Source organism: Cibotium barometz, chromosome 24, assembly GCF_041138505.1.
Source record: "Cibotium barometz isolate CiBa-2024 chromosome 24, ASM4113850v1, whole genome shotgun sequence".
NCBI classification, from domain to species: domain Eukaryota; kingdom Viridiplantae; phylum Streptophyta; class Polypodiopsida; order Cyatheales; family Cibotiaceae; genus Cibotium; species Cibotium barometz.
The window spans coordinates 5,514,771-5,539,404 of NC_141069.1; the positions used below are offsets into that span (position 1 = coordinate 5,514,771).

The 24,634-nt window shown below is 45.5% G+C and overlaps 1 protein-coding gene across 1 annotated transcript in view; it reads right to left on the reverse strand.

Annotated features, from left to right (window-relative positions):
- Window positions 1-24,634, reverse strand: part of LOC147624833 (uncharacterized) — a 48,998-nt gene that overhangs the window by 4,490 nt on the left and 19,874 nt on the right. The window contains exons 2-7 of the mRNA XM_086818062.1: window positions 1,322-1,398; window positions 1,154-1,197; window positions 889-941; window positions 677-766; window positions 244-297; window positions 74-121 (exon numbers count right to left, since the gene is read on the reverse strand). Coding sequence (XP_086674188.1) covers window positions 74-121; window positions 244-297; window positions 677-766; window positions 889-941; window positions 1,154-1,197; window positions 1,322-1,386 — 354 coding nt within the window. The 5' untranslated portion in view covers window positions 1,387-1,398. The remainder of the gene's footprint in view (window positions 1-73; window positions 122-243; window positions 298-676; window positions 767-888; window positions 942-1,153; window positions 1,198-1,321; window positions 1,399-24,634) is intronic.

Here is a 24,634-nt window from a genome sequence, read left to right on the forward strand (position 1 = left end):
TATGCGGTTCTAAAATAGTGAAAATATATCATTATCAAAGTGTTCGAGAATGTGAGATATTGGCACTCTATACCTCTTCCATTACAGAGTCAAAGTCCCAAAGCATGTCAGCTTCAAATACCTGAAATCTCAAATTAATGCTAATAATATTTCTCCATAAGCTTGATTGAGATCACCAGAATACACATGGAAATGAAAAATTTGTTCAAAAATTGAGAATTAATATTGAGAGAAACATAGAACCTCTGAAGCTGGTGAAAGAATAGATGTCAATGGTCTAAGGTCTATGCCACCTTCCTGCCAAAACATCATAATAAGAAAAGACAAGATAGCATGTGATGATAAACGTATCTAAGGTCTATGCCACCTTCCTGCCAAAACGTCATAATAAGAAAAGACAAGATAGCATGTGATGATAAACCTATCTCTTACTTTGTCAAATAACATCTAGCCCTCCAACCTCAGCTCAACCCAAGGGTCTGAAAACTCCAGTCAAATGGCCTCTCACCACCATTCAATGTCCGTTTCTCATCAGTATATCAGCGTCATTTAGTACACAAAAACAAGGTCAAGCAGCCAGCCTCTAAGCCTTGCTTACAAAGTGCATATGCTAAATTTGTCCGGTCCTGGCAATATTATTCAACAAAGTTAACCATGTTGAGAGTGTTCAACTTACAAAAAGGTAAGGGAGCGCTGGACGTTTTTTGCTGTCCAACTCTTCAATTGTTGGACATTTGTGCAAATTATTTTTCTGTGGTGAACTAACCTGCACCATGATGTGGGATTAGTGGCATACTTACTTCACCAACTTTCAAACTAATAGAAGAAACGTTTCTCTTATATGACACCAAGAGTTTCAAAGTATAGTATCAAATATAAATTTTTTGCCTCATCGAGAACAGCATCATGGCGATCTTCCAACACAAGCACACCTCTGCATTCTATATGTGAGATTGGACACATAAGAAACATAATCACAATCATTGTGGATGATGGGCTTACGAAATTCCTTGTACATTGTCTTGTTTTATTGATATGCATGTTAATACATATTATCACATTGTGGTGCCATAACCCATGTTATAGTAGGTGCAAAATCCCATCCTTTTACATGCTAACAAACCATGTTATGATATCATAAGTCAAGGCTAACCTGTCTTTACTGATTTGGTATTTTTGAGTGCCGGCTGTCCTAGTCTGCTTTAATCTCATCAAACACTTTGAAAATCAGGTAGAATGTTTTTTCTTGTTTTTGTGACTACTGAGCTTTTATGTTGGTTTTCTTGTAAGTTGTAGTTAAGATAAGATTTATCAACATCACCTAATACCGCCTTTGTCACATGACATCAACGAGCCGAATCCAAGACTGGATGAAGAACTCCACATTTTCAAAGAATTCTGCAAGTTGTATATCCATCAAAAGTTTACATTATTTCCCAAGCTTGACAAGAACAGAAGTGTGACCTTTGATGTTACTCACAATGCCTCAAACCATCAACTCCATCATGCAGAGCATAGACTATGTGCTATGCCTGATCAAAGGAGTTTGAGATGACCCACTTAGGCTTACTCCACTTCTTCTTGGATTGGACATTTGACAGACCCAGAGGGGGTTCTTTGTCTTTTAGCAACGGTATGTTCATGAGTTGCTTGAGGCCTTTGGGATGAAGAACTGCAAGCCTATTACTTCACCGATGGACCTAAACATGAAGCTTACAGTGAATGATCCTTGTGAGCAGGTTGATGCCTCTTTGTATCGGAAGCTTATTGGTTCATTGATTTGGTTGCTGAACACCAGATTGGACTTGAGCTTTCCTGTGGGGTTGTTGAGCTCATTCATGCAGACACCTTTGAAGACTCATTGGGACGTAGGATTGCGGATCTTGCGGTATCTATAGGGTACGAAGGATCTTGGACTCTTCTATGACACTAGAGGGGGAACGACGGATGGAGTCCGACTCCAAGGCTAGAGTGACTCAGATTGGGGAGGAGATCCAAACACGAGGAGATTTACATAAGGCTATGGTTTTACCCTCGGCTCAGGAGCTATTTCATGGAGCAACAAGAGGCAACCAACTATTGCCTTGTCGTCTACAGAGGCAGAGTACCAGGCTACTTGTGGTGTTGCTTGCAAGGTTGTGTGGCTGCGGAGGTTACTTGACAAGATTGGGTTTCCACAGAAGGAGCCCACGGTCATCCAGTGCGATAACCAGAGTTGTATCACTATTGTTCAAAACCCGGTCTTCCATGCCCACACCAAGCACATAAAGATACAATATCACTTTGTTCGTGAGAAGATTTTGGCTAGTGACATCTTGCTTGTTTATTGTTCGGCGGAGGACAATGCGACAGACCTCTTCACGAAGTCTCTACCTCGGGCTATGCTCAGGCAGCACTCCACCTCGCTAGGGTTGGTTCCACATCCAAGAGCTAAGAGAGGGTGTTGGCAGTCATCTCCTGTCTGTACATTACACACTAGGACCTCTGTTGTGGGTGTGCCCGCCCAGTTAGGTGTATCTCCATTTTTTTCCTATTTTTCATGTATATTTCCCTATTTTTGTGTGGACATGGAGCTGTTGTGCTCCATCAGGATCCTCCTATGTCATTACAGAGGACATGCCACAGGAGGAGGAGACAGGAGCCTCGCCATACACTTGTCTGTCAGAGGAGATTATGCATTATTCTACACTAGGGGAAGTATTTCTTACGGGCGACTTCAATGCCCACACACAGAGCAGACAGTGTGAGGTGTATGACTATGATGACATGGAGATCCTCCACCCTGTGGATCCAGAGGAGAGAGGGGCTAGTCGGGCATCAGAGGACACTGGACCAGACAGAGGACATTATGGGGACCACTTACTAGAGTTGGGAGCCAGGTTTCGTCTCGTTATTTATAACGGGATGCTACAGTGGCCGGGATCAGGAGGGCTGACATGCTTCCCACATGGGGGTCATACACGGACCGGAGGTACGGTGGTAGACTGCATTATGGGGTCTTTGAAGGCATCACAGCTTGTCACCTCATTCTCCATTCCACCTCGTCCTATTGGGGCAGATCATACATACTTGGCATTTTCACTAGCCGGATCACCAGTATCACCAGCCCCCCACATACCGATGCCACACACTACCATCTACTTCACACATGACATGGCAGACATATACACTAGCAGAGTAGAGGATGGGCTCCTACTCATGGATCCCCTCGCACCTATGGATACCATTACAGCCCAGCTGGCATCACTCCTACACACGGCTGCATTACAAAGCTTCCCACATCGTGTACACTCAGGAGAGCCTGCGAGATCTGGGACTATGCCCCAGAACAGATGGTATGATGACGAGTGCAGAGCCCTATACTCACGGCTCCGCATACAAAGAGCCTTGGGAGCCATCACAGAGCAGGAGTCGAGGAGAGAGATGAGGAGACTTACTCGCCGCAAAAGGCGGGCCTTCGCAGAGATACAGGAGCTAGAGATCTTTCATTTCTTCATGAGTAGAGATAGCCCTATCTCATGGCGGCACTTCAAAGAGCCCCGGACACCGACACCTATTGCAGACCCACAGACATGGCACACATATGCAAAGGGCCTATACCACGCCCCACAGTAGCCACCTAAACCTCAGCCACAGGAGCCTCGACCTACCACAGCTAGCTTCTTTACCCACTCGATGGTACAGGAAGCTATCCACCGCCTACAGCATGGATGGGCCGCCGACCATATGGGCTTGTAGGGTGAGCATCTCATATATGCAGTAGATTCTTTGGCTCCTTTTCTTGCACACCTGTTTAACACGGCACTAGCAGAGGGTTTGCCTGCGGAGTGGACGATGCACACCATTGTGTCGATTCACAAAACAGGGGATATGCTCGATCCGAGCAACTACAGGACGGTTATGGTTCCACGTGCTGGCCAAACTCTATGGTGCAGTGTTGGAGCAAGAGCTTAGCTTATATGCTGAGCGAGCAGGTTTACGCTCATCAGGGCAGGCAGGCTTCAGGAGAGCTTTCTCTACCACTGACCATGTATTCACTTTGAGATGTATGATTGATCAGGCCAGAGTGAGGAAGAGAAAGCTCTATTGCTGCTTTGTGGATTTCCGCAAGGCATTTGACACAGTACCACGAGAGAGGCTCTTTCAGCGCCTGCAGTCTCTTGGCATACCAGCAGATATGACATGGGGCATCTATGCATTATATGAGCAGGTTTTTGGGCGAGTCAGATGTCCAGGAGGTATGTCCGAGACTATTGCTAGCACCATTGGTGTGAAGCAAGGATGCCCACTTTCCCCCACGCTATTTGGGTTATACATTGATGAGGTGGCTGACTTCATTACACGGGGAGGCGGAGATGGAGTTGATTTAGCAGGTACCTCAGTACATATTATGCTTTATGCTAATGATATTGTATTACTGTCTGAGTCTCCAGGTGGTCTACAGCAGCATCTACATGCACTCGATGATTTCTGCACACAGAGGGGTCTTACTGTGAACCTTGGAAAAACCAAGGTTATGGTCTTTCATACATCGAGACAGGGCAGGAGTCAGCTGACATTCACTCTCGCACGACGCCAGGTGGAGGTGGTGACATCATACGTGTACCTAGGGGTTACCTTCTCTGCAGCAGCCACACGCTTCACCATGGGTTCAGCAGCCAGAGTGACACGGGGATATGCAGCATTGGCTATGCTAGAGAGACAGTGCCACCAGGCTCATTTTCAGGAGCCTGGGACGAAGGGGTGGCTATTTGACACATTAGTGGAGCAACGGTATGGGCGCCAGGCCTTGCTACCCATTGGTGGACACAGATAGAGAGACCACAGGCCCTCATGATGGCACGCATGATACGCAGCAAACCGTCAGTACCTCATGACATTATCCGGCCTCCTATGATGGTAGAGGGCATATTCCAAACTATATGCCTGCTAGACAGATTCAGAGAGAGGCCACAGGACAGATTGTCATACAGAGCTTTTGAGGCATCTAGACAGCTGGCTGAGGCAGGAGACAGAGGGTCACACAACTCTCACAGCATGGCCTAGACATGGATCATCTACCACCATTCCAGTATGACAGGGATGCACCACATATCCGTCTCTCTCATAGTGAGAGGAACAAAGTATTGAGACAGGATCTATGGCAGCTCTATACACGAGAGACATGGATATCGCCTACACAGCCTCTTCCACCGAAGATGCTATACTACAGAGATCACTTCATGAGTATTACTGATGATGGATTTATAGAGAGGCCTAGATACATGGAGGGTTTTTTACCACACGGCTCCCGAGTGGCTATTGGTCAGCTTAGAGTTTCATCACACCGATTGGAGATTGAGACTGGCAGAGCAGCACGGATCCACCGAGAGGAGAGGGTATGCAGATTGTGCAGAGAGGAGGTGGAGAGTGAGGAGCATTATGTATGCAGATGCAGAGCATATACAGCCATCAGAGAGAAATATCCCATTTTATTCAGAGAGCCACATTCCCTACACCAGATCTTTGAGGCAACAGACCAGTGCATACTGGGGAGATTTATTCTAGACATACAGCGCCACAGAGAGACATCATTACAGGCTCAGACAGCTCCAGAGGGGGGACGACAGACACAGATTACAACATTTTTTCAGAGATCCATCCCACTCCCAGCCCCTTCACGGCAGGGAATTACTCTCCAGAGAGCAGAGACACTCAGAGCCCGCAGGAGACAGAGGACACCTGGCTTTCAGACACCACGCCTATCCCAGAGAGAGATGACAGAGATCAGAGCTCAGTTTCACAAAGAGGGTGCGGAGCGACTGGCTCGCTTCAGAGCACACCCAGGCATGTTCTTCAGGGAGCTGTGGACACCCCCTTCATTGATGTATACCATTTTATACCCCCAGTATGGTACAGGATGGAGCTAGCTAGGTTGCATATCATGATTGTATACTCCATGCATATAGCTTTGCATTCTCCTAGTAGTAGAGCCCCATCCCCTTCACCACTCGTTGTACTTATTGCACACCCAGATTCAGCTTTTTAGTTTAGTACTTTTTCATTTTGTTGGGATGACAGAGGATACCCCATACAGGTACACCGATTTGTCTCATAGGCCGAGTTCGGTCTTTTGGAAGACGTTAATAAAATCTCTCTCTCTCTCTCTCTCTCTCTCTCTCTCTCTCTCTCTCTCTCTCTCTTCTGTGTTTTGCTCTCTACAGCATTTCCATTGTGCATTCTAACAGGATCTTCTCGGTACATCTTCAAATTTGCATCCTTTTCTTGAAGCTCTTGACGAAGCTGCCTCGTCAAAGAGTTATGATGGTCAAGTTGTGCATCGATGATCCTGATGTATTGTTCCACCATGTGCTCGAGAGTTTCAATCCTCTCCTTGTGTTCCTCGCAATTGTGGACCCTGTCCATAGCCATAGGATCGTCTCCCTAGATAGTTTAGGCAAGAGGCTGCGCTTTGATATATACCATCATAAGGTCAGAAAAATATGAACTTACGAATTGAGAGATTTAAGAAAGAAATAATAGTGAAGAAAGACAAAGACAAAACAAAGCATTTGAAAGATAAAAAATAAATAAACTAACAAACCTAGCTACTAAGGAGAGGAAATCAAAAGATAATATCAAACGAAGACTTTTAATTAAGACATTAACAAAAACAAAAAAACAAACAAAACAAACAAACAAAAACAAACAAACAAAAAAATAAATAAATAAACTAAACAAAACAATAAACAAAAGACCCAAAAAAACAAAACAAAAAAACAAAAACAAAAACAAAAACAAGAAAACAAGAAAACAAAACAATAAACAATAAACAAGAGGCTGCGCTTTGATACCAATGAAACCAATCCAGACCTATGTTGACAAACCCTGGAACACTCGGGACACCGACACACAGCACAGTACTGAAATAAATTTCAGGGCGTAGCGGAGCAACACCAAAGAGAACACAACACTGAGCCGGAATGGCCAGCCCCCCGTAGGAATTGTTTTATTCCAATGAGAGCTGCCCGGCCTGCTGTACCACTGTACGGCCAGCGCAAGGGGGAGAGGAGGAGCTGCCTGGCCTGTTGTACCACTGTATGACCAGCTCAAGGGAGAGAAGAGGAGCGGACTGTACGGCCAGCGAACAGAGAAGAGAGAATCAAACTGTTGTCTGCCTGCGCTTAGGAGAGAGAAGGATATCTGTTGCAGCTCGCCAAGTACCCTCAAGCGCATGCCCTCAAATCTACTCTTGTTCCTTATTTATGGAGTCGACCAGCCAAAAATAGCCTCCATGCTTTTCTCTTTTTGGCCAAAAGGGATTGTGCTTTTCCCTTTGTGCCAAAAGTGGCTTGGCTGCAAAAAATATTAATTTTTATGCTTTTTCCCAAGCTTGATGGCCAAGTTTGCTTAAGGTGCATCCTTCTGTCCACATATACATGCCCAATAATAATAAATCCAGCCCGTCTTTAATGATGTGTGAACACACCATCTTGTAACGTCATAAATCATGTTATATGCTAAAAATCACATGCTGCTTTTGCTCAGAAGCCATCTTTTAGGCCAAACTTTGCCAGTAAGTGCTCCAGCTTTCTTCTATGGAAAATCCCCGTTCGCACCTTGGTTCTAGATAGTGTGTGAAACACTGTTCAAGACTGGTGAGGGGACCAAATTGGTGACAGCAAGATTGCCATATTTATGGTAGCCACAAAATTATGGGAGGAAGTAAGAGGGTATATCATATATAGGGTAGATTGATGTGGTGGGCTAACCTGAAAGTTAGCGTCCTTCAAGTGGGAGTCTGGTTGTGTCAAAGTAGGATTGGGAAGGAATTGATCACTCTTAACTTAATCTTATGTCTAAAGGGGGTCTTGTATGGTGTGTATATGGGGGTATGGAATGCTAGGATCCGCTACATGCAGGGTTTCTGGATACATCTATATTCCTATTTGGTGGATTTCTAGACTGAGGGGAAGCGGGAGCTAATTTGAGAAATCAATTATAGGAAGGAAGGAAGAATGAGACGGTGGATTGCAGATGATCGGATGTTATGATGTTGCTTGCATTTGCAACTATGATTGGGTCTATGTGTTTTGGGTAAAGCGGTTATGCTTTGCTAGATGTGAGGTAAAGCTTCTTTGCTTTGCAGAGATGGTTCTGATGGATCTGGCGTGCGCACATATATTTTGTAGAGATCCAAATTCAAACTAGATTTTGCTCATATTGAAATCAATAGGTTTCTCGAATAGATAGATTTCAATTTGTATGCCGAAAGAGATTGCTAGCAACCTTAGAAAATCTGTCGGAAGACTTGCAAGATAAGGAGTAATGGATTGTACAACGTAGATGGGGTATGTTCTAGTGGTATGGGACGCTAGGATGTATCGCATGTGTGGGTTTACAGGGTTCCTTCAACGAGGCAAAGGTTTTAGCTTCTGATAAGATAGTTATCCAGAACTCAGGATTGTTGCATGCCTAGTTCATGGGGTGAGTGCCCTAGCCTCTGACATGACAGATATCCAGATTATTGGTTTTTATTATGGCTGATATCCAGGGCTGTGTAGCAAGGTCTTGATTGGTATGGTTATTCTAGATCGACCTGGTTCTACTAGAGCATAGTTGCATTCCGTACCTCTACTCATCCGATGAGTACCTTCAATACTTTCCGTACCACTCCATACAAAATATGAGATCTTCGTACCAAATATGAGGTTCAATGTACAACACTTATTTGGCCCATTTTTTAACTATTTTAGTCATTGGTCATTGCTCAGTAGTTAATAGATTAGTTTTCATTTCAGTATCACAATTGTCTTTCATGCTATTTTTGTATGGATGCTAGATATCTTCGCAGATATTCCCATTACCCGTAAACCCACGGAAGTGAGAATGGGAAAAGGAAAACGAAATTCTACAACTTGGATGGCTCGTGTGGTGACGGGATAGATCTCATCCGAAACGGATGGTGTGAGTTTGTCAAATGCTTGAGAAGCTGCAACATTAGCAGCGCATAGACCACGTGTGTCAACCAAGTTTGTTCAATGGTCGTAATTGCAGTGTAAGGAGAAGAACTGCCCGCAATCACACACAATATAGTCAAAAACGTGAACTTACTTAAAGTACTTATCTTGATGCATACTTTACGTACACGTACCATACCGCACCGTACCCAAAGTACTCAACCACTATGTAGTAGAGTGTTGATGTTGGCAAATTGCGCATACACCTTAATAACCTTGAAACAGTAACCTGAGTTGGAACTTGAAGTTTCTGGATACTTCAAGGATTAGAGTTCGATTGAGATAGGTTCCTAGTCATGATGATTGTTCTCAACTGTCACGATTGTGACTAACTCTCTTAATCTCTCCTTAATTACTCCTTAATCCCTTATTAACTGAAAGGACACCTATAAAGGGTCACACCCTTACACATGGGTCACTATCAAAGAGCATGTCTATTCATTAAAAGACACACCCCTAAGTCCAAAGGACATAACCATTGATTCAAGAGCCACACCCCTTCCCAGGGACTTTCGGCCTCTATTTAAGAAAGGCCTCTGTCTCAATGCAAACAACTCAGAATTCTTGCAATATTTGTCTTATGTTCATTAATTAAGCCTTAATCATGTTAATAAAGCTATAAAAGCTTTAGAGTGGTATCAGAGCAAACTTTTTCCGCCTTGTGTTATGCCCAAACCCTAACCCTAATCCTAAAATCGGTCCTAATCCTAACCCTAAAATCAGCCCGCCCAAACCCTAAAATTGGGTGTAGCAAGTGTTGAATGGAAGAGCAAGAGAGAATGCCCCATCAAATTCAGCCCCCAACTCCCAATTTTTATTCATTAAGTTTGGGCCAGCCATATACAGGACACTCTTGAATAAAGGCAAGACAAACAAAAACAGCCTTCAATCAGGACTTACCTCTTCAGCAAGCACCCCTTCATGGACAGGCACCCTTCCCATGAAGGGTCGCATCCCTTCGTGGATCCCTCCCTAGTCGGCCTGCAGATGAGAAACGCACCCCTTCGTGGAAGTTTCTGCTGTTGAGAAGCGCCGTTTGACTGCTGATTTTACATTATTACTTACCCGTTGAGAAGCATCGTTTTATTACCAAACGGGTTTTAACTTATGACCCTTAGGCTTTAATGCCACATTTACACACATTACCCCCCCAAAAAAAAAAAAAACTCACCTTACGGATCCCTACGAATCGGCGCCACCTATTGGCCGTTTGCAGCCTGCGATTGCCGTACGTCTCCAGCGCGCCGTGTTGAAGCCGCCTCTCTTCATTGAACTTGGCCTTCTTCATTGTTTGCTACCTGCTATCTACTCCAGTGCCTAGACCAGCCACTTGCAGTTGTGGATTTTTGTCGGCTTGTGGACCACCCTATCCTTGGTGCTTCTTCTCCACCAACAATATTTATTATGGCAACCTCCTTCAGGTGTGATTTTTCCATTTTCTTGGGCATAAAAATTTCACGTAATGTAACATATCAGAAACCCGCCATTTCATTCTTTTGCGGGCTCTCCACTCCTCCGGGGCCAATATCACTTTTTACAGGTTCAAAAGCACCTCTCAGATCACGTGGACACACATTACTCTCTTCTCCAACGGCTTATGGCAGAGGAAACCTATGATTTCAGTTATTTACAGGATACACCCTCTCAGTCCATAGTGCCCTCTCCTACCCGTGTTTCTCCACCAGTCTCGGCCCCTATTCCAGTGAGTGTGCACCCCTTTTTCCAGCCCACTCATTACCGTATTTAGATAGCCACACCGACTTCTCACCTCCGAGAATTCGACGTGTGGGTGATCCGTGTTCGTACTTCTGCACAGGATCTGGATCATTAGTATTTTATACTCAGGCGTCATCCTTATCTGGGCGCTATCCTCCCCGAGTGTAGCATCATTTTTCACGAATATTGCACCTATTCTGAGGACGTTTATCCATCTTCATTCACGGTGCGCCCCTCTACACCAGAATATACACCCTTGACATCAGTAGCTGCCCCTGTACCTTCTTCTCCAGTAGCAGACTCTCGTGCGAGCCCAATCCCAGAGGATCGCCCTTACTATACTGGATGGTCTATAGCCGCTTCACCAGTGCGTAGCCTCTCCTCTCAGGATTTCCAGATGCCGCACCCTCCAGCCAATGGTTCTTACTAGAGCCCAGCGGCATCATCAACAGCGAAAACCCCTAGAGACTCGTCACCCTCAAGCCTCTACATCAACATCTTCTCTCATGGCATAACCTGTTGACATACCAGCCCCTCCGGAATGGCAGCCAGCTTTGCAACAACTTCAGCAGCAGTTCCAACAGCAACTCCAAGAGTCTATGGCATCCTTGGCTTCGCAGATCCAGCAGCTCCACACGGATCACCACTCCTACACGAGTTCTGTACCAGCAGCACATGTTTCAGCAACAGTACCAGCAGATGCAGACGTCATTCCTTCCGAGGTAGAAGGCGACGACCTTAAAACTCTTTATCGTCTTTTACAAGCCAGTAAAACAAAGAAATTGGAAATTAAACCCCCTAACTCTTATGGTGGTCAACGCAATAAGCGCATCTTAGACCAATGGCTCTACAAACTGCGGTTATACTTTGAAACCATGACCCTTTCTGATTCCAAAAAGGTGATTTTTGCGGTATCCCTCCTCAAAGACATTGCTTTTTTGTGGTGGCAACGACGACACCACGCCGGAAAATTGGTTACAACGTGGAAAAAATTCGAGCGGGTCCTCCGTAAGCAATTCATACCTGCCAATGCGGATTTCCAAGCCCGTACTCGCTTACGCCATTTGGACCAAACTGGTTCCTTGGCCTCTTATATCTCCCAGTTCACCAACTTGATACTGGAGATTGACTTTGTCCCCAACTGACGAACTTCATGCCTTCGTTGAAGGTCTTAACCCCACACTGCATGCCGATGTTCAGAAATATAACCCTGTCGATCTTGCCGATGCCATACGATACGCCGAGCGCGTTGCAGACATTAATTCTCGAAATTTGGCTTCTTCCAGTCCAGCTAATGCCTTTCAGAAAGCCAATGGATCTCGTATGAACCGAGATAGTCGCAGAGAATCTTTGGCACTTCTACCTCCTAGCCTAATCCCCAATGGAATAATTCTCAACACCCTCGCCGATCAAAAGGATCGTTCTCTTTTCGGTCCCGACGTTCTCAATCCTTCCAACCATGCAGTTCAGATCGTGGACGGGACCAAGGACGTGGCCAATCTCGCAATCCTCGTCCTTCCACTGTTCCTTCTAGACGAGATCAACAAAAGACAGGATTGTGCACGATTTGTAATGGACCTCATCGTTGGTTTGAGTGTCCCAAAAGACCAACCCATCGACAGAATTCTAATGTTGAACCCTCCACTTCCGAGGAGAAACACCTAGTTGCTGACAAAGGAAAGCGTGCAGTTAATCACCATGCTATTGCACATGCTTCAGTGATTACCGCTTGTCACAAACCCCTATATTCTAGGGACATGCGGATGCGTGTCAGGCCTAGAAACATGCGGATGCATGTATGTATTATACCTGGGCATGTGTATGGATCATATGAGTGGATGCATATGACTCCAAGGACATGGCAGGACATTTGTGGACTTTCGGGCGGTGCCCGTGTGGATTCCGGCCATGCACACATGGTGTGTTATGATGGCAGGCGGAATATTTTCAAGTACAAGAATGATGATAGGTGGTTCTCCAAGTTTACATGTGCACAATGCATAAATGATCCATGCCATAACTTTATTTTACTTTGTGTAACATTGTCTTGCTGCTTGGACAATGCTTGTTATTTTGGCTTGTGAAGCCTGAGGGACCGGGGACGCCCGGGCACCTTGTGGACACGTGTGTGCACTCCTGTTTGGGCCTAAAACTGTGGGCTTATGGGTTTTGCAGGTGGTAAGTGCGTCCACACTCAATTTACAGCTTACTTCATTTACCACTAAGGTTTATTGGTTTGCAGGTCCACACTCATTAATAAGTGGCCGGACAACTTATAATGCGTTCGCATTTGGTTGGACCAAAATTAATGAAGTCCGGACAGCTTATGGCCATTTCCCATTTGGTTGGACCTAAACTTATACAAACAGGACAAATGGAGCACTATGGGCTGGACACCTACCTGGACACCTTATGAGGACACATGTCAGCCAGTATGTGTACCCACCAAGCCCCTTAGGTGACACTGGAAAAAGGCGTCTCCCTCAAGAGGCCCTCTTGGGCTGTTTTATTCATTATTCAACATATTGGAGAGCTGGTTGGAGCTTTGGGAGTTGCTACAGGGCTGGTTGCTTGCTTCCCGGACTCACACAAGCTTGGACAACGATCCCCACACTCTTCTAAAGGGCTGGTTGGTAAATTTCAGACCTGCAATTTCTGGTTATTGCGAGTTTTGGGCTGGTTACAGGTGTCCAAAGTCAACTTGGACAGTACAGGACAGCTCTAGGGACCTCCACAGGGCTGTAGGACCCTTTACAGGTCGATTTCTCGCGACAGAAAGTTGCTGTTTTGGACTGGTTATTGCACAAAACAGGCCGGACAGCAATGGAATATGTGAGCATGGATGTGTCTCAAGGATTCCTGGTATAGCAGGTGCTTAGGGCAAGCATTGGGGACATTTGCTCGTGGAGAACACAGGTTTCTGGATCAGTTTCTCGCGTGGAAACACGGCCTAAAGATCCATTTACATCTGGTGGTGCAGGGCGGAGTACCTGTGAGGATTGTGATACTCTTGTGCAGGGCGGATGTACCTGTGAAGAGGCTTGTGTAGGGCGGATTTACCTACAGATTCTCTTGTTTGAAATGTATTCATTCAAAATGTATTTGGAAGAATCAGGTGCAGGCTGGTGGTGAATCCCCAGGCACCCGTAATCTTGTACTTTGCAGACTCTTTTGGTAATATAACCTAAAGGGGGGGGGTCAGCCTATCACCGGCCCCTTTATGTGGTGTACTGTCATTTTCAGCTTTGTGGTTGTAATGCTCAAGTGTTAAGTGCTCAGAATCTTGTTCACATTTATACGATTCCAATACACGCGTCCGCCTCCCGTTACATTGGTATCAGAGCTCAGTTTTTCCCCTCATTGGAAAACGGTCCGAGGCTTGGAATCATAAGTGGTGACCTGATTTGAGTGTCATGGACAGCCACATTTCTGACAGTGTGGAGAACACACAGGACCGTGAATTTCATGGTACAAGGGATGCAAGAGATGCTGCAGGCAATGATGTCTATGGAGATGCAGGTACTCATGACACTATGCATTCTTATTTGGAATCTTTGAGGCGTCAAGTGCGACGCTATAGGGCTGAAACCGAAGAGCTTAGGTCATTGAAAAATGACCCGGATGTACAAAGGGTGTTGGCTGCGAAGGCAAAGGCCTCGGTCCATGAAGTCACTTTTGAAGCAATTGCAAAGGAAATGGATGTTGAGAAACCCCGAGAGCTTGCACTTGCATACCTAACAGGGCCTAAAGATCCATTTACATCTGGTGGTGCAGGGCGGAGTACCTGTGAGGATTGTGATACTCTTGTGCAGGGCGGATGTACCTGTGAAGAGGCTTGTGTAGGGCGGATGTACCTACAGATTCTCTTGTTTGAAATGTATTCATTCAAAATGTATTTGGAAGAATCAGGTGCAGGCTGGTGGTGAATCCCCAGGCACCCGTAATCTTGTACTTTGCAGACACTTTTGGTAATATAACCTAAAGGGGGGGGGTCAGCCTATCATCGGCCCCTTTATGTGGCGTACTGTCATTTTCAGCTTTGTGGTTGTAATGCTCAAGTGTTATGTGCTGAGAATCTTGTTCACATTTATACAATTCCAATACACGCGTCCGCCTCCCGTTACATTGGTATCAGAGCTCAGTTTTTCCCCTCATTGGAAAACGGTCCGAGGCTTGGAATCATAAGTGGTGACCTAATTTGAGTGTCATGGACAACCACATTTCTGACAGTGTGGAGAACACACAGGACCGTGAATTTCATGGTACAAGGGATGCAAGAGATGCTGCAAGCAATGATGTCTATGGAGATGCAGGTACTCATGACTCTATGCATTCTTATTTGGAATCTTTGAGGCGTCAAGTGCGACGCTATAGGGCTGAAACCGAAGAGCTTAGGTCATTGAAAAATGACCCGGATGTACAAAGGGTGTTGGCTGCGAAGGCAAAGGCCTCGGTCCATGAAGTCACTTTTGAAGCAATTGCAAAGGAAATGGATGTTGAGAAACCCCGAGAGCTTGCACTTGCATACCTAATGGTTAAGGGTGATGTATACACCGAAGCAGATGGTAGATTGGCTTTCAAGAAGCCACCCCTCATGGCTGCCCGTGGTGGTGCACATGATGCACAACAAGCACGAAGAGCACAACAAGTGCCAAATGCTGAAAGGACAAGAGTCCCTGGTGCTAGGCTTGATGCAGGTCAAGAGAAGAGTAAGGATGAGGGATCCTCTACTCATTCCCGCTTTGCTCCAAGAAGACATCCGTTCTCGTGTTGAGCTTTCCACTCATTTGGAGAGTGTGGCTCAAGAGAGAACGAAGAGGGATCGTGAATCTTCATCACGGCATCATCATCATGCAGATGAACAGGATGTACATAGGGATGCATATAGAAGGAAGAAGCCTCGAGAGTTCAAGTCCGGTGACAAGGATGTAAAGTTTGAAAACTTTCAGCGACGGATGGACTCTACCAAAGCACTTGCTTTCATTAGACAGTTTGAGATAGCTTTTTGCAATGAAGACTTTTCGGAAAAGTCTATGCTCAGGCATGTGGGAAATTGGAATGCATCTCAAGGATACGGCAAGTGATTGATGGCTTGTAAAAATACTTGATGGAAGTGCTGCCCCAACTTGGTCTTCTTTCAAAATTCAGTTTTATGATCAATTCTTACCACCAAACTTTGCAAAGGATGTACGCAACGAGTGGGGCTGTCCCAAGATGAGGGAGAGTCCGTTGCTTCATACATAGCAAAGTTTTGGAAGTCCTTCTCAAGGTTACTCCCTTCATGAATATTGGAGAGGACGAGAAGAAGAGAAAGTTTGAATCGGGGCTCCATCACATCATTCAACAAAGCTTGGGAGTGTATCCAAATAAGACCATACAAGAGCTTATACACTCAGCCATGATTGCGGAGAACTTGCACATAAAAGCACCCACAAATAAGCCATTTGCAGGTCAAAACAAGAGCAAATTCAGGGCTGGTTATGACCAGAAAAAGGTTGGAGAGCCACCTAAGAATGCTCCCAAAGATGGCCGAAATGCAAAGGATGACTCCGAAAAGAAGCCGGGGGGTAAACGCCACAATTTTGGGCTCTCAAAACAGCAATTGGAAGAGTACAGGAAGGCTGGAAAATGCTTTAAGTGTGGCAGTAACGATCATATATATCCTAAATGCCCACAGAATCCTAAGAATGCTCAGCCTAATGTGGAAAAGCCTCTTGTGAATGTTGTACCCGATGTGCAGGGTAATACAGGGCATGAGCCCAAGAGTAGAGTCATATGCAAGGCTTGGGGCAAATTGAAGGATCAGCCCGCTTTGTTTCTTTTTGATGATGCTTCCACAGATAACTTTATATCCGTACAGATGGCTGCCGCCATAGATCTCAATGTGGAAGACATGGGAATGCAAATGAATGCAGATGCCGCCTTTGAGAGCAAACAGGTTGATGTAACTCCGGTCATTGGTAAGCTCCGTCTACATATACAGGACTACCTCGACCATGAGAGCTTTTTAGTGGCTCCTCTTACAGGTTGTGATGTTTTGTTGGGGATGCCCTGGCATCACCGTTTAGAGCCTATTAAGGCTTACAAAGACAAGAAAATCAGCTTTGTACATAGAGGCCGTGAGCACTCTATAGATGCTGGTACTACTGGAAGTACCATACCTCTTGTAAGCCATGTACAAATTAATAAGGCAATAAAGAAATCAGCTTGTTCTTACTTGGTTTTTATACGTGATACCATTGAACATTCTAGTGTTGATGTTAGTACATTAGATCAAGACAAGCTTAACTTTTTAATTGAGTTCAAAGATTGTTTTGCGAATGCTTTGCCAGCAAGGTTGCCACCCGAGAGGCCGGAAGATCATTGCATAGATCTAATTCCCAGTAGCTCTCCACCTAATAGGCCACCATACAGGGTGAGTGCTAGTCAACAAGAAGAGATTATGGCACAGGTGAATGAACTTTTCGAAAAGGGTTTGATTCGACCTAGTTCCTCGCCATATTGCTCGCCGGTACTTCTTGTTCAAAAGAAGGATGGTACTTACAGGATGTGTGTTGATTACCGTGCCCTCAATAAGATAACCATCAAGAATCGGTTTCCGATTCCGCGCATCGATGACATCTTGGACAAGCTTGAAGGTTCGGATGTTTCAGCCGAATAGACCTCAAGAGTGGATATCATCAAGTGAGAGTGGCACCTCAAGATGTACACAAGTGTCACGACCCTGTGTTTTTCTCTGGACAGTATGCAGGTGTGCACGGAGACATGGAGGACAATGTGAATGGCATCAGATTGGAGTCAAAAAGTAAACCCATGTGGGGACAACCCCAAGTGTGAAGGGGGGGGCCAAGTGATTAAAGTCTTCTCTCATATCTCATGGGGACAAAGGGGTTTGGAGGGGACAAAGGTTTAAAAGCCCTTAAAAATAAAAGAACCCCTTTTAGGGGATAATCGTGGCCTTATGCTTTTCTTAGAGGGAGTCGAGCTGCAGTTTTCCAGTTGCATGTGCTTTTTGGGAGAAAATAGGGCTGGTCGCCTGAAGATACATGGGCTGGCTTTTTCGCTGGAAAGCAGGCTGCTTGGCTGGGCGCACAGAACTGCACGCTGAACTCTCTCTCATGCTCGTGTGAAGGGCAGGGCAGGAGATACAGAGGCTACAGGTGGCTGGCTGGTTCTCTTCTTGGATACACAACTAGGCTACAGCATCTGTGAGCAGGTACAGCTGCAGGAGAAGGAGGCGGACTGGTCAGCAGGGACTTTCCCTTGCAGGCAGCTGCAGGACAGCAGGCGCACAGAGCTTGGCGTGCTCTCTCTCTCTCCCTTGCCAACAGGTAACAAGGGGGTGAGCTCGTGGTTGTCTCATGAGAGTCACATCAAAAGCTTCAACATGTGGAAAGTGAAAAGGAAGTGCAGGAGACAGTGCAGGGTTGTGTGTCTTTACCTATATGAGGTGAAGAGCAAGAGCTGCAGATGAAGCTAAGGAGAAAAGACACCAAGGACAAGAAGTAGTCGGCCAGGAACAAGAAGCAGTTGAAGTGTTATGGTGCAGGAGATGCGTTGAAGGCTATGGCTTTCGATAGTTTGTCACTGGTGGTATCTTCATAGAGGCTTCATGGGTTCGGAAGACAGTTTCTTTCTATGTTTAGCAGTGGTGATCTACTATGCTTCATCGAGGACTTGTGTTTACCACGTGGGTGGAGTGCAAGCAGGTTTTGGGTGCCTGAGGATGTATCAGATGAGGCTCAGATGGAAGTGGAGGAACTTGACGAGGTTCTTATTCCTAAGCATATACTGGCACATAAGGAAAGAAAGGTACAGGGTAAGGTTTCCCGTCGCTTCCCTGTGAAGTTCAAGAGCTGTTCACTGATGGATACGAAGTGGATGGAGGAGGTTCACTAATGGATGCGAAGTGGATGGAGGAGGGTGACTTAGCAGATTCACCTCAGGAGTTGCAGCTTTATCTTGATGCCTATGAGTTGGAGTCGACTCTTGTTACGGCTCATTCAGGTTCAGCAGAGCATAGGTCTGGAGCATTGCCTGATGCTCAAGAGGGGGGTAGCACCTCCGCTCCCTTGTTACAGACAGGCTCAGTTGTCATCTAGGAGTCGCTTGGTGACATCTTTGTATTCACCCGAAGGTACTGAGGCTGACAGTACATCTGCTTATAGGACTTCTATGATCTTGTGTTCTAGACACATGAGATGGTGGTTGAGTATGGTTCACAGTCGCGCGCACCTTGAACTATAACTGCAACTACGGATAACTCTATGGAGGACATAAGTCTTGCGAGCAGTCCTAGAGTTGGTTTGGTTCATGGATATATGGATTGAACTCTATTTGTGCATGTATGCATACACTTTTTGAGGTAGAGGTATTTTTGTATTCTGGTGCCATTGGATCATTGAGAATACATTGGGAAATACTCTGCATTGTGTCATGTGCTGCATGTATGTTGGTATGATACATCAAGTGCTCTATTATGTTCATGGATGCACCATTGGGTGTAACTCCTGCAGGATAGCCATGAGACATATGTGGGAAAGTACTTAGTGGATGTAGTGTTTGGATGCATTGAGTGCTTTCATATGCTCATGTTGTACCATCAGTCGTGGGTCCTGCGGGATGCCCATGGGCGTAAGGCTTGCGAGCAGCCCTTAGACTGTTACTTTGGAGTAGGTAGAGCATCTTGAGGAGCATATTGTTTCCAAATGCATATGTGTGTCATGCATATGTTTGTCATATGTAGAATGATGCATGGTTTTGTTTTTGGCTAACACAGTTAACGTGTGACTTTTGCTATAGGTTCTAAAGAACAAGCAAGAGGTGTTTGTCACTTTGGTGTGACAGTGTGGCCTATTGTGCAGGATGATTGTTTTCTCACCCAGATGCATTGGAGGGCCATTGTTTTTGTCATATGGGGAGTCTTTGCTCATAAGATGCCTTACTGTGCCATTGAGTGCAATCGAGAACGCTTGCTATTTTTCAAGAGGGGGGTATGTCACGACCCTCTGTTTTTCTCTGGACAGTATGCAGGTGTGCACGGGCACATGGAGGACAGTGTGAATGGCATCAGATTGGAGTCAAAAAGTAAACCCATGTGTGGACAACCCCAAGTGTGAAGAGGGGGGCCAAGTGATTAAAGTCTTCTCTCATATCTCATGGGGACAAAGGGGTTTGGAGGGGACAAAGGTTTAAAAGCCCTTAAAAATAAAAGAACCCCTTTTAGGGGATAATCGTGGCCTTATGCTTTTCTTAGAGGGAGTCGAGCTGCAGTTTTCCAGTTGCATGTGCTTTTTGGGAGAAAATAGGGCTGGTCGCCTGAAGATACATGGGCTGGCTTTTTCGTTGGAAAGCAGGCTGCTTGGCTGGGCGCACAGAACTGCACGCTGAACTCTCTCTCATGCTCGTGTGAAGGGCGGGGCAGGAGATACAGAGGCTACAGGTGGCTGGCTGGTTCTCTTCTTGGATACACAGCTAGGCTACAGCATCTGTGAGCAGGTACAGCTGCAGGAGAAGGAGGCGGACTGGTCAGCAGGGACTTTCCCTTGCAGGCGGCTGCAGGACAGCAGGCGCACAAAGCTGGGCGTGCTCTCTCTCTCTCTCCCTTGCCAACAGGTGGGCTGGACTGCAGACTTTTCCCATGCTTCTCTCTCTGTTTTTCTCTTTCTCGTGGAAGACAGTGAACAGCAGGAGGAGCAAGTGGAAGGCGGTGGACTGTTACTGTGTAGAGACAGCCGGCTACTGTTTATTTTCTCTTCTCTTTGTCTCTCTTTTCACTGGCTTGTGACTGTCTCGGAGTTGTTTCTCTGGCCCTTTGTGAGAGGAAGGGTTTGGCAGTTTGGAGGGTGGAAACAAGGCAAGGTTTTGGACTGTTTTGAAACTGTTTATGGGCAGATTTTGCTTGGCTGCAAATTCAGCTATGCGCTTGGGTTTTTGGCTGCAAGTACAGGTCATTTGGTTATGTTTCTTGGCATGGGAGTGATGCAAGCTCGCATGGCTGCGTGCTCATGGAGCAAATTGTTTTCTTCCTGCTAGAAAGGAACAGTGGGCCCTACAGTTATGGGCATCTTTATGTTGCCAGATGTTTCATGGGGAAACAGGTCGTAAGTTTCTCGACGAGGAAACATATTTTTGGGTTTCTCCAGGATCGTAAGTTTCTCGACGAGGAAACATATTTTTGGGTTTCTCCAGGACATAGGTCACATGCAGGCAGAAGGTACAGGAATGGACACATGTTTGGTACAACTTTGCTACTGATTGGACAGGGGACAGGGAATCCATGACAGAGATGGATAGTACCCTTGGAAGGTAGAGAGGGTTTTTACAGGCGTGTCGACTGTATGGTATGCTGTGCTGTGATACTCTTTTGAGAGACAGTTTGGGAGTCTGTGTTGTGATGTAGAAGCACTGGATGTGTCAAGGTGTGATGCTGTTCATAGTGTGAGAGGCTATGGATGGTTGTGGCAGCCCTGATCATGGGAGAAAGCTTCTGTATGCAGACTCAATGTGAGAGAGTCTCTTGATATGAACAATGGCTGGACTAGTTTGTGGATGCCGTGTGGATTTGAAGCCATGATGCAGGTTCTTTGCAGGCTTCAGGAGTTCTGCTGTGACGGCTAAGTTCCCAGCCTTATATTGTAATCAAAGCTCTGATAATCAATTAAAGAAATACCGCAAGGGGCGCCACTGCGTTTTGGGGCCAATCGGTGTTCGTGTACTGTTTGCAGGAGCACTCTAGCTCCCCCTGTTTGTTTTCCTTTTCTAGGTTCTCAATGGTGTTGAAGTGTTTTATGTGCGAGTGTTTGTTTCACCGCCCGTCAAGGCCGGTTACACAAGACTGCATTTAGGACAGCCTTTGGTCTTTATGAGTTTTTGGTGGTGCCTTTTGGCCTTACAAATGCAGCCGCTACCTTCAACAGGATGATGGACACGGTGTTCAGAAAGCATAGAAAGTTCACGGGTATATTCTTTGATGACATTATTGTATTCTCAAAGAATGAAGCCCAACATCGTTGGCTATTGTGTTTAAAGAGCTTAAGGAAAATCAGCTCTACATAAATGCAAAAAAGAGTGAATTCTTCCTCCCAGAGATTCACTATCTTGGTCACATTGTATCAAAGGATGGTGTGCGCATGGATCCCGCAAAGATACGAGCCATGCAAGAATGGCCAGAGCTGAAATCAGTCCCTGAAGTGAGGAGCTTCCTTGGTTTATGTGCTTACTACAGGAGGTTCGTCAAGCATTTTGCTTTCATTGCCGCTCCGTTACATGAGTTAACGAAGAAGAAAGCAATCTTTAAATGGACACAAGAAGAGAGAGATGCCTTTCAAAAGTTAAAGAGTGCAATCATCTCGGGACCGGTACTCATTATTCCGGATTTGCACAAACCTTTTGTGGTGGAATGTGATGCATGTGGGGACTGCATAGAGGCTGTTTTGAACCAAGAAGGACATGCCATTGCCTATGAGAGCAGACGCTTGCAACATGCAGAGCTTCACTTACAGGTTTATCAGAAGGAGTTGTTGGCTGTAATTCATGACCTTACTATTTGGAAACACTATCTTTTAGGGACAGATTTTATGGTCAAAACTGATCATCAAAGTTTGAGATACTTTTTGACTCAAAGTAAGCTCTCAGAGAAGCATATGAGATGGGCAAATTTCCTCTCAATGTTTCATTTTCAGATTTTACACACTCCAGGGAAAAAGAATGTGGTGGCAGATGCCTTATCTAGACGACCACAGGTTCATGCTATTACAGTTGCATACCATGAGGACTTATCGGATATGCGTAATACTTATCATCTAGATGAGGATTTTGCACATGTATGGGCTGATTTGCAAGAGGGTATTGCTGTCCCATCTTATGTCATAAGAGATGCATATCTCATGATGCAAAATCGTATGTGTGTGGTAAAGAACCTTCGCCATAAGATTATGGATGAGTGCCATGCTCCTCCATACGCAGGTCATAGGGGCATTTTGGCCACAGCACAAGCTTTGGAGAGGTATTTCTTTTGGCCAGATATTCGCAAGGATATTGAAGCATATGTACGTGAATGTATGGTATGTCAAAAGGTCAAGTTCGATCGACATAAAGCACCTGGATTGCTTCAACCTTTGCCTATACCAAATGAACCATGGGAAAGCATTGCTATGGATTTCATTATGGATTTTCCAAGGACGCCACAGGGAAATGATGCTATTTGGACCATCATTGACAGGTTTAGCAAGCACGCACATTTCATTCCCCTGCGCAAGACAATAAAGCCAAATCATATGGCTAGGATGTTTTTGGCACAGATATTCAAACACCATGGCATGCCTAAATCTATTGTGGGGGATAGAGATCCTAGAACCACAAGCTTATTTTGGCGCGCATTGTTTGACAATATGGGTACAAAGCTGACCTTCTCATCAGCTTACCATCCACAGACAGATGAGCAAAGTGAAATAGTAAATTCAGCCGTCCTCGACTTGCTGAAATCTTATGTATCCGACCGCAAATCGGATTGGGAGAAGTATTTACCACTTGTGGAGTTTGCCTACAACAATACGGTACATACTTCTACGAGCAAGCTGCCCTTTGAGATTATCTATGGCAAGGTGGTACTACCACCCATCCTTCGTACAAAGGATGAGATTTTTGCAGCAGATGAGTATGTCAGAGACTTGGATACTGCATTTGCACAGGTACGGACAGCCATAGAGAGGTCTCAAACCAAGAATAAAAAGGCAGCTGATAAGCATAGAAGGGATGTACAATTCAAACAAGGTGATTGGGTCTTGCTGAAATTTTAAAAGGCACGCCTTCGGAAGAGGCCAGGAAAAGAGGGAAAGTACCCTAAACTTTCCAACAGGTACTATGGACCTTTTCAGATCTTGGAGAAGATCAATGATGTTGCATTTCGGCTTGTACTCCCAGATCATTGGAACATGCATAATGCTTTTCTATGAGCCTATTGAGGCCTTATGTGGGACCGACACCGTTTGAGCCGGTTTTGGAAGACCCACCCGAGGTGGATGAGCTCGAAGAGATTCTTCAACCTAAACAGATTGTTTTTCACAAGGAACGAAAGCTTGCGGGAGGCAAACTTGTTCGTAGGTACCTCGTGAAGTTCAAGAATTATTTAGCTTTGGATGCGAAATGGATGGATGAGGCCTACTTGGAGGATTACCCAGATCTTTTGAAGGCCTATCTGGAGGCTTTTCAGTTGCGGTCAACTGACTAGAAGCCGGGGGGATGTCACAAACCCCTATATTCTAGAGACATGCGGATGCGTGTCAGGCCTAGAAACATGCGGATGCATGTATGTATTATACCTGGGCATGTGTATGGATCATATGAGTGGATGCATATGAGTCCAAGGACATGGCAGGACATTTGTGGACTTTCGAGCGGTGCCCGTGTGGATTCCGGCCATGCACACATGGTGTGTTATGATGGCAGGCGGAATATTTTCAAGCACAAGAATGATGATAGGTGGTTCTCCAAGTTTACATGTGCACAATGCATAAATGATGCATGCCATAACTTTATTTTACTTTGCGCGACATTGTCTTGCTGCCTGGACAATGCTTGTTATTTTGGCTTGTGAAGCCCGAGGGACCGGGGACGCCCGGGCACCTTGTGGACACGTGTGTGCACTCCTGTTTGGGCCTAAAACTGTGGGCTTATGGGTTTTGCAGGTGGTAAGTGCGTCCACACTCAATTTACAGCTTACTTCATTTACTACTAAGGTTTATTGGTTTGCAGGTCCACACTCATTAATAAGTGGCCGGACAACTTATAATGCGTTCGCATTTGGTGGGACCAAAATTAATGAAGTCCGGACAGCTTATGGCCATTTCTCATTTGATTGGACCTAAACTTATACAAACAGGACAAATGGAGCACTATGGGCTGGACACCTACCTGGA